Source organism: Argopecten irradians, chromosome 9 (genome assembly GCF_041381155.1).
Source record: "Argopecten irradians isolate NY chromosome 9, Ai_NY, whole genome shotgun sequence".
Lineage (NCBI taxonomy): Eukaryota > Metazoa > Mollusca > Bivalvia > Pectinida > Pectinidae > Argopecten > Argopecten irradians.
This window is the reverse complement of record NC_091142.1, coordinates 9,950,548-9,960,841: the sequence shown is the minus strand read 5'-3', so window position 1 is coordinate 9,960,841 and position 10,294 is coordinate 9,950,548. Positions and strand designations below refer to the sequence as shown.

The 10,294-nt window shown below is 33.5% G+C and overlaps 2 protein-coding genes across 2 annotated transcripts; both read right to left on the bottom strand.

The window, feature by feature from the left end:
* Positions 1-53: 53 nt before the first annotated feature.
* On the bottom strand, positions 54-3,335 carry LOC138330823 (von Willebrand factor D and EGF domain-containing protein-like). Its single transcript, XM_069278331.1, has 4 exons — positions 2,761-3,335; positions 2,325-2,388; positions 1,935-2,117; positions 54-374 (listed from the first exon to the last, which is right to left on the bottom strand). Exons 1-4 carry the CDS (start codon positions 2,778-2,780, stop codon positions 72-74), a joined length of 570 nt encoding a protein of 189 aa, XP_069134432.1. The 5' UTR covers positions 2,781-3,335; the 3' UTR covers positions 54-71.
* LOC138330514 (uncharacterized) lies at positions 2,929-9,338 on the bottom strand. The gene is made up of 8 exons (XM_069278081.1): positions 9,148-9,338; positions 8,827-8,994; positions 7,536-7,733; positions 7,135-7,305; positions 5,397-5,417; positions 4,716-5,002; positions 3,483-3,569; positions 2,929-3,345 (listed from the first exon to the last, which is right to left on the bottom strand). Exons 1-8 carry the CDS (start codon positions 9,293-9,295, stop codon positions 2,929-2,931), a joined length of 1,497 nt encoding a protein of 498 aa, XP_069134182.1. The 5' UTR covers positions 9,296-9,338.
* Positions 9,339-10,294: the final 956 nt, after the last annotated feature.

The following is a 10,294-nucleotide window of genomic DNA, read 5'->3' as shown; positions in this document are numbered from 1 at the left end:
TTGAACTTAAAATATATGAATGATGAACATTTGGTATGGGCGGAATTTACAAATCTAACTTTAGTTAAGGCTTACCGTTTGAATGTTAGAGCTAATATACCAGCAACATTGCCAATATTTACGTGTACTTGCCTATACGACTCTGTGAAAGTGTTTGGATGGTATTTAGTGCTCCCTCGACCTGACACTGGTTCCTTGCAAGGCAGGCTGCCACCTTTACTAACGCAATCGTTCGCTATATGTCCATCAAAATTTCCACAAAGACCTGATATTCTCCTCCTGTATTCATGGACTGTGGGTGTTATTTCGATGTCTATGAGGCCATAACGCATTCGCATTTTCACGCGGATGACTGAACCAGTCGGTAAATATATCTGAAATATGAATAAATATATAGTATCCACTATCAATTCTTACTTATTCTTTATAATTTTATAAACAACAATATTGAAGACCATTGTTGATACTCTGTATGTAGGCGAAATGATGAAATGCGATAGAAGTATCACCTGTTGGACTCGAACCGGCTATTTACTGGTCCGCCGCTCTTCCGACTGAGCGAAAGGGACATTCCTTTTAGCAGCAAGCTAGAAGGCAACAGTATTACTATTTCCAATTGAGACTTGCTACATTTTAACCACCATTTCAAATCTCGAACACAGCCCACCCAAGGTTCTGTCTCAAGCAAGCCTCCGATACTTTGAGTAATCTAAGTCACAAAATCAAGCAACACGCAAGAATCGAACCCTCGACCTTGGAGTTACTGGTCCGCCACTCTACCTACTGTATCACTATTTACAATAGTTATGATTAAAATATATAGTCTACCATTTACATGTTTAGATGGATTTTAAAATTTGATATAAGAACTTTATTTGGCGCTCGGATACGTGTCATTATACCATATTATACAGAGAGGATAGATACACTTAAAGGCCCACTACCTTTCCGAAACGGCTTTTAATTTTTAAAATGGCAATGTAAAACAAGATCGATAATTTTGTAGAGTCTTAAAAATTATTAACTTACCGCTAATATTACATTTATCATCACCTTCTGAACGATTTGATTAAAATAAATAGAATATTTATTTTCATAACGCGGGTCGTATTATGTTTCCCGCCGTCGTCCTAAATACCGCGCGGTAGTTGACTATCACTGCGCCAGACGGCAAAACAGCGAATTGACTCTCCACTGTTTTCATATGTTAATGTTACACAGGAAATCTTGCATATGTTTGGTGTGGTAACCTTATTTTAGGTCATCGGTATGCATTTTCTGATGTTATTAATGTTTTTTAAGAAACCTTTATATTTTGCTCCGGAAAGGTAATGGGCCTTTAAAGTTCATATATTTATATTCCATAGGGTCAGTGATATGGATACACCAGGACTCACAAAACTAATTAGTGATTGATTTCGTAACTAATCTGATATTGTTTAACATATCCACACTAATGCCTGGAAACAAACCTTAAAAATCCAAATATAATTTGATACAGAATCTTATTTAAATAAATAAATGAAAATTTACATGAACCTGAATAATAAAAACCTGAAATAGTTTCGTTTTTATTTTTTTTTATAAAATATGGTTTAAATTTGATTGAGTTTTAGATCAAAAGGTGAACCCTAGTGATTACCTCTATCGTGTAACATTGATTATTTATAGCACAATTCAATGTGAAGTTTTACATTCTTTAAATCATCTTTTTTTAAAATCAGTTCGTTAATAAATTCCAAAAGTAGCTGTAACAAATCCGTTGGAAAGCTAACTGCCAACGCCAGAGAAAAGGCATGGGTTTCCCTATCATACTTTCCATGACATCTTTGATTCATAAATATAACTTACCTATTTACTGTTTTTTAAAGATTGCTTTAAATAAAGATTTAAAGTGATTTTTTTTTAAAATTTACAATTGCTTTTGTACTTACTTCATAATTCGCGTTAGACGTTTTGACCACTGTCAGAACACCATTGATGCATGATTTATACCTAATCCCACGCTGCCCATTACACAGGTAAATTTCAAACACATCTTTCCCAGCAGCCACTACAAGTCCACATGCGCAATATGGGGTTCGACTGCCATAACAGTACGTTATTTCAACTTGTACCTGCAAAGCAATAAAATATAAAATATTACCAGTTTTTAATAAACCTATTATAAACTTAGAAATAAAAAAGGATATGTGCACTATGCATTTTATAGAGTAGGTTTCGCGGTGAAATTGACATTTTAGATATTACAAATATTGACATTTATCTTAATTTGTGGTCATTAATTATTTTTTTAGTTTTACCGATGAAAAAAGTTAACATACTTGTATTGGAATGCTTTCATGTTTGAAGAGCAGAAATGTCCCCGCATATTGTAATTCATATCGCCTGTAAAAAAACAAACAAAATGTATCATTAGCTATCAGCAGAGTAAAGAGAAACCCAACGTAAGCTAGATACAAATACCCATAACATAATCAAATGTAAGACCAAAGCTCGACTCCAAGACATCCAAACATAACCCGGATGCTCTACCGATTGAACTCGCCGATAATCAACCCTGTTTCATTTATCGTAAGATTACTATTCATAGCAATACATTTTTTTGATAATTTTAAAGACTAACACATAATGCATCACTTCAAAAGGCATTAAAATTAAGATCGACATTCATTTAATAAATGTGTACGCTAACCATGCACATGTCATTATATGAAACTTTTGAAATCACGAAAAAATAATTATTGTCAACATACTTACATGCCATCAAACGACATCATATGTGGATCACAGACTACATAACAGTATTTTCCCTGCCAAACATGATCATCTGTTCCTTCATTCACATTAACCTGGTATCAATCAAATAGATTTTGTTAATGACGCGCAGTATATCAAATAACGCATGGAAGTTTAAAACAGTCATTATCATATTGAGAATTGAAAAATACGAACCTGGACAGAATGTGATTTCACATTTCCCCAGAATTGATGATGGGAACTAGATGTTTCCAAATGGAAGAAGAACTGCTGCGTAGTCAGATCATATAAACCTCTCATACTTTCCACAGAAACTAACTCGACTGAGTAAGTCTGTGGATCCCATATATCACTGTCAGTAGCGGTTGTCAAACCCTGTATTTCTATAGCACATCGTCCACGGTGATAAATCGTGTTGCTGTAGCAGACATTCTCTGTTGACGTTTTCACTACATGGAGTTGAAGTTTACAGCCGTCAGTATTCACAGCCCAAGGCGAACTAAGCATGCATCCAAATGGAACAGTCTGTTTGAAGTACACGGTACTGCTATGACCACGTTCAACAGAGACCGACTGATTCAGTAACTAGAATGATACAAACACAAAGATACCGTAACATATTCGTTCGCCAACGTGTAGAGAATACTCTAAATCCTAGGACTAACCAACATATGTGTTTATTTAAACTATGGAATACCGACTAAAAAACTGCACATCTCTACCTTGATTCCTGCGAAGAATATATCGCTTGTTACTAAAGGCCCAGTTTGTCCGTTTCTAGATGTTCTTGCCCCAACACTGCATGAAATCTGAAAAAGAGAGAAATATATGAGTTGCTGTATTTGAAAAAATACTTACGCTAAGCACCCCTAAAATAAAATTCTAGCTGCAAATTATAAATGTTACATTTCTTGATTAAGATTGTCAACCGGTTTTTAAACGTTCTCCTTAAAATCTATTTCAGAAACTGATGCAAATCGCGTTTCAATTTTCACCTAATTGTTGGTAAAAAGTCAAAATGTTTTCTAACGATTAAAATGTTCTTGTTTCTTCTTTGGATTAATCCTGTGATGTAAGTTTGGGGAGACAATTTGTATCCTACAACTGGCGCACATACTGACGGATAACTACTGCCTGATAAATTTGTGATTTATCCGTCAATACTATATGCTTTCTCCATTAATATTAATACATTCACGTAAATTTGTTCCACATCTGACGGAACATTTTCCTAACTGACCCCGAACTTTAACCTTCTTGTGAATAAAAAGTAATTCAGTCTCGCTAAAACGTCACGTCCCATTCACCGGTATGACGTCATTTTTACGATATTAAAAATATCGTATGAAGGTATGTATTCTAAAGTATTTTTGACGTGTAATTATTGCTTTGTGAGTATTTCCGTAATGTTCAGTGATATTACACACTAAACATAATTACTGGTACTGTTTGCGAATGCACTTATATATTTCACACGGTAGTAAAATAAGTACATTCTCATTCGGTTTAGCGAAACCTTTGAAGCAAAAAGAAATAAATAATCGGCAATTGGCTTTTGTTTTAAATGTCCTAATGGTTCCAGGATAAACCGAAAAGCCTCAATATCCCCGACTAAAATAAAACTTGTATTTTAACAAACTATTCATTTATTCTTTACATACACCGTTTTTTCATAGTTTAGCAGTGTTCTAAGTTAGTGTACTTTGATTCACTTGTAGCATTTTCACTTAATTCGTTTTAGATTCGTAGTTATCTATTAGTATTTTACTTAATTTTTTTTCTGTATCTGGCGTACTCACCGATATTGGAATGTCCATTTTGCTCGATAAAAGTGCCAACAGTGATATTGTACTGGTAGCCAATAAAAGTTTTGGTCATATATTTGGACAAGAAGATATGTCACGAAAAATGAAGCTTATTATTGATATTGATTGAATTACAGAATGTATAGTCACCGTTATACCGGCTGTGAAACCAAACTTAGACATGAGAGTGCCCTCTGTGACGGAAGCTGTCGCAGTGTCGTAAACCACCAGCTCGGTTCCAAAGTTCACATAGCTTCCGTCCACGTAAAAGAAGATTACGTAGAAATAAGCGTTGTTTTCATCTCTTTCAAAATCGCAATTGAAACGTAGTGAAGGTTTTGCGCCGGAATCAAACACATTGGTAGAATCCAAGCCATCATTCCGTCGAAGATCAAACTTTACTTTGGTCCTGGTTGGTCGATAAGTTGGAGGTGGATCTAAAACAATGGAGACAAACATGGCATACAATGAATGCAATGGCTTTATTTACTAGTGATAGTACTTTTAGTTTTACATATTTATGTAAGTACGTATTGACGTAATAATTATCTGGAGATAGCATATATAGATTATGTGCATACAGTGCATTAGCCAGGAACAGCAAAACACAATTTGATCTGAAATTAGGAATAATTGGATCATCGGAATGAAATAATATTTTTAACTTGAATAGGAAAAATTAATTCCAACCAGAAACATATATTTTGTTTTTACAGCGATTTGTATATGACATCGTCTATAGGTTCATATGCAGTATTTTTCGAATGCCATAATTATTTATCAAAGTATAATAAAAAAAACAAAAAGTAATAAAACAAAATGGAAACGTACCATTTGAATCGGATGGTATATCTGTAAAAGAAGCGAAAACAACGTGTCAACAGATACATATATAAAAACAAATATGACACAATTCTCTGTACATGCTGATGATGAAATATTTTGGAAATGATTTGGTAATGAAATGAAGACATCTATTTGTATAGACAAATTCGTAAATAATAAGTGAGCATGTTAAACGTCATACATTAAAAACCACCACACTGACTTCATGTAACCAAAGCAAGAACATGAACTATGTTCCTTTGTATGTATCGCTGATTTATTGATTGATAAGCTTTAGATATACCTTTAATTTATTTTCCCTAATTGCACATATGTAAGTATAAAGTATTTGTTAAGACAGAACTTATGCTTTAATATGTAAATGCAGAACAAATATCGTTTTATTCATTGTCGGAGGCAGATATTATGTTATCGGCTCATCAAAACCCGTTTTTCTGTTCTACAGCACAAAAAAAAAAACGGATTTTGTAAGCATTGTGCAAATTTGAACAATTGTGTCTATATTAGCCGTGTGCCTTTAAAACCTGTACGTATTTAATAATGTAAATTACGCCGAATAATAGCCAAGACTAGTAATTTATGGACTGACAACTAAACGTTTTGCAGCATGTCCCTTAACCAAGTAACTTATTTCATTAGATCATAAAGGCAAATGTATGTAACGTCGTTTCTGATTGGCAGAAATACAAGTCCAGAAAGGAATTTTGAATTCTGATTTTTTTCCTTTAAGTTTCGTGAATTTTATTTATCTCTTGGCGATATAAAAAAACAACAATCACACTTATTTGCGATTCATTTAGTCTAGTTTTATGTCATATCTGCATAGCATAAACGTATATTCAGGTTAATCTATGATATACATTATTATGATTGGTATGACAATATCGGAATAATAGATTAATGATATTATATGGGTCTTTCAGTTTGGCAAGGATATCTCCACCCAAGTAAATTTTTTTCTGCATGTCAACCTAAGGCTTACCGGGAAATATCCCTGTCCACTTGACAGATCCGTATTGGGATATTTCCCAGACTTAGTAGAATAAATATCAAATTCCTGTTGCTTTCTAGGGTTTAATTGCGTCATTATCACAGGAGCCTCGTTATGATAATAATTGATGACGTCATCGACGATGTATGTTTTGGTTACGCTGCGTGTATTGTGAGTTGTCTTGCACCCCCTTCCCTTTGTAAGATAGAGTAATCTATTCCCTATTATACATGGGATATTCCTCTGAGATATGGCAGAATATGTACTTTAAATAATTATCTAAGTTATGTTGCTAGTTCGATTGTTTGCATATTTACAATGACTGGATCGCAAGGTAAGACAAATAAATAATTATTTGAATTGTATCGATTGTTTGGCCCCTAATTCCTAATTAAAATATATATTATGATAGTATCATACCGATTAGAAGATATGATTATTGCGTATTTCTAATTATCCTCATACATATAAATATTACCACTATTTAGGAGATCGAGCTTCCTATTTATATTTGATAAAGAAATAATAAAAAATTAACTAATTGCAAGATACATTGTGTCAAATAAAAAGATGAAATTATTGTGTAAAAGTCATTTTATGTAGTTTGTATATAATTTTAATTGTATTGTGTCAAGAGACATACATTTACACTAGGAAACACAAATAATTATCCGAACGATGAATGTCATTGATTAATGTTCTGTCAGTGGTCGAGCAACTTTAAGTACATACCGAAGCAATAAGCACTGTTTGTCGGAGGTGAAGGTAGATCGTACATGATGTGAGTCGTACAGTTGGTGACGTAAGCTGTCATCTTATCATTTCTACACTTCTCACCTGTTGTCAGATTGGTAACACATAAAGGTACAGCATGCTGCTTTCCATCAGCGGCTGGAAGTGTTCCTATAAAAGATTTGACAAGTCACCCAAATAATATCTATCGGCAAAATTAGGCAATGAGAAGAATGCGACACACATTATCAGACGTCATCAATAATTGTAAACTTGAAATTATTTGTACACATGTAAAAATTCATAGGAACAAACAGAAAACAAAGGCATAAATAAATATAAAAAAAAAAAAAGAGAACAAGAAAACGCTGTCATCCTATTTAGATTGTGATTGTCTTTACCGTTCATCCAGATTTGTGAGTCAGCACCACATCGGGGTAAGTCTAGCTCAGGACATTTAGTAAGGAGCTGATATTGTCCTCCGTAGTACCAACCCTCTGTAAAAGTGACACTTGAAGCGATAGGTTCTGTGTTAGTTGGTCGATGACTTTTTACGTTTGGAATAAGTCTTGGCGAGGTGTATGAACACGGGTCACTCTCTGAAATATGCAAAAAGAATGAATCGGATGACAATACCGGTGAGATCGCAAAAAAAATATGTGATATAATGAATACATAAAATTGTAATATGGTTTTAAAAAGATAGTAAGAATTAGTTTGTAGGCATTTGAAAGGTAGTGTCATGCTAAGGGAACCAACTGATAATATTTTCATGTAGACGCTTAAACTATGACAGTGTTCTATTAGCATTTGAATGGTTTGATTAATAAACCTTTTCTAAACCTAATACTTTGCACTATCAAAAGTACAATATCACCAATTGCTAGAGTATTGTTATGAATGTGTACATCGCCTGTTTTGCCTTAATTCAACTGCCGTGTGACATTTTCAAATTTCAAATATCTCCCGACTTATCAGAATGAAGGATTTATACATGAAGTATAATAAAACAAATTATATAAAAATGGATATAACGTCCTTATCAATGACAAATATAGGTTTACATTGTACTTAAATTACCTTTCTCGAAACATCGAGGTCTATTTTTTAAACCTTTTACTATACCTAAAATCAAAGTTTTTATTATCATGTGTAATATTTCTTTAACAATTGAACTGCACATTTTGGATCTATTCTCATTTTGGTGAAGATATTTTAGGTAATTTACACGCACCTTTTAAACCACCAGAAAGTATCATCAAAAATTAATCATAAAGAGAAAGGAGGTAAACACACTGAATCAAATCAAACAAAAAAAAAAAAAAAAACATCAGAGAACATTATATTTCTGCAGCGGAGTACATCAAACAAATGCAGGTGTTTCATGTACAGGGAATATTAAAAACTGGCAAATTTTAAAAAAGTTTCAAAAAGGTTGAATTACAAAACACAGAATATGCATAATGCATATTTACTTCATAGAACAACCTACGGAACTACGGCGGCATATGAGACTACCACTTTAATATCTGTATAGCTACACTAAGGTGAACATGGGACAAAGATGTAATTCCAACAGTGTGGGCGAAACTATTCTCAAATTTTCTGGAAGATCTGACTTTCAACAAGGCAGGTAACCAATGTATTTGGATACAATGATCACATATATAATATACCAGAATCACTACTTACCGAAGCAGTAAGCACTACTTCTGGGAGGTGTACTGAGATAGTACATGACGTGGGTCGTACAGTTTGTGACCAACGCTGTCATGTTGTTCACACACGTATCACCCGTTGTACGATTAGTGATACAAAGTTGTCTGAGATGATTTGTTCCATCGGCATTAGGGAATGTATCTGTATCGCAAAATGTCAAAATCATTACCATTTACAAGTACAAATGCAGCAATCAATCTAGATTGCTTTTGCAGTATAACAAAGAAGAACACTTAGAACTGGAACAAACTATTCTATTCAAGAATAATAACGAAATAGAGAGAATTAACTCACCATTCATCCAGATTTGTGATTCAGCGCCACAGCGTAGTGAATCAAGATCAGGACTTCTGGTAAGAAGCTGGTAATCTCCTCCAGTGTACCAACCCTCTGCCAAGGTAATATTTGGAGCAATAGGTTGGGTGTTGGCGGGGCGGTACATTTTTATATTAGGTATTTGTATCGGTGTTGAGATCAAACACGCGTCAATTCCAAATGTCTTTCCTGAAATGAATATAATTTATTCCAACAAAAGATATATGTTTTAACCTGAAATTTTAAGTTAACTCTTTGTCCATGTCATTAGATGGCGGTATATCGGATATATATACATGGGGATTCCCTCCTGAATTATTTCTAAGTGGCAAATAGATTAAGCGGTATGATGGCTTGCGATATAATGGAAAAGGGTGTATTTTACATAGAAACTAATACTTCATCATATTCTATTCTAAATATTTAAACCATTTAGATATGAATATATTTTGTTAATCAGGTTATGACTTTTGAATTTTAACTAGTCGGAGACAAATATTGTATTCCGCACTCCTAAATTGATTTTAATTGCATAAGATACTACGTAAAGCTCGTGTAGTTCGTAATTATTTAATAATAACTGATATGTGTATTAAACGTTAACTGTCACTCGTTGTGTAACACTATCCACGCCACTTGACGTGACCACAATATTCCGTTTTGATATATGACGTTTTAACAAATAGTGCAAAAAGGTTAAGTTCATGACGTAAATCAACAGAATTAAATTCCATAGAAATGGATATTCACATCTGAAAAATGCATTCAGTCTACCTTGCAATGTAAGAGTTCTGTCGTACACCACTGCATCCAATTTGCAGTCACAAGGATAATGGTATGTATATATTCCATCATAAAGAGCAACCTGGTAAATATAAAATGGAGAAATTGTATCAAACTTCATAGAAAACGACTCAATTTTGCTGATATGGCAGTGTTGTGTCGTCGGTCCCTTTATTGCGCTTTGATCTCGTTTCGTAAAAAATGTATGTATTTGAGGATTAATTCAAATATTCCTAAATAATTTCTAAAGGCGTCACAAATTCAAAATCGATTAAACCATATTATATTGCTTAAAAATAATTTAAAAATGCATAATAACGTTATATACAAATTAGTTATATTA

Excerpts from the sequence above, each read along its gene's own strand:
- LOC138330823 (XM_069278331.1), bottom strand. The coding sequence starts at position 2,780 with ATGATGTCGTTTGATGGCAT. Across the intron at positions 2,389-2,760 it reads ATGATGTCGTTTGATGGCAT|GCGATATGAATTACAATATG; the intron begins GTAAGTATGTTG and ends GTTTTTTTACAG. Across the intron at positions 375-1,934 it reads CGTCTAACGCGAATTATGAA|ATATATTTACCGACTGGTTC; the intron begins GTAAGTACAAAA and ends TTCATATTTCAG.
- LOC138330514 (XM_069278081.1), bottom strand. The coding sequence starts at position 9,295 with ATGTACCGCCCCGCCAACACCCAACCTATTGCTCCAAATATTACCTTG. Across the intron at positions 5,003-5,396 it reads TATACCATCCGATTCAAATG|ATCCACCTCCAACTTATCGA; the intron begins GTACGTTTCCAT and ends CCATTGTTTTAG. Across the intron at positions 3,570-4,715 it reads GTTTCACAGCCGGTATAACG|ATTTCATGCAGTGTTGGGGC; the intron begins GTGACTATACAT and ends TCTCTTTTTCAG.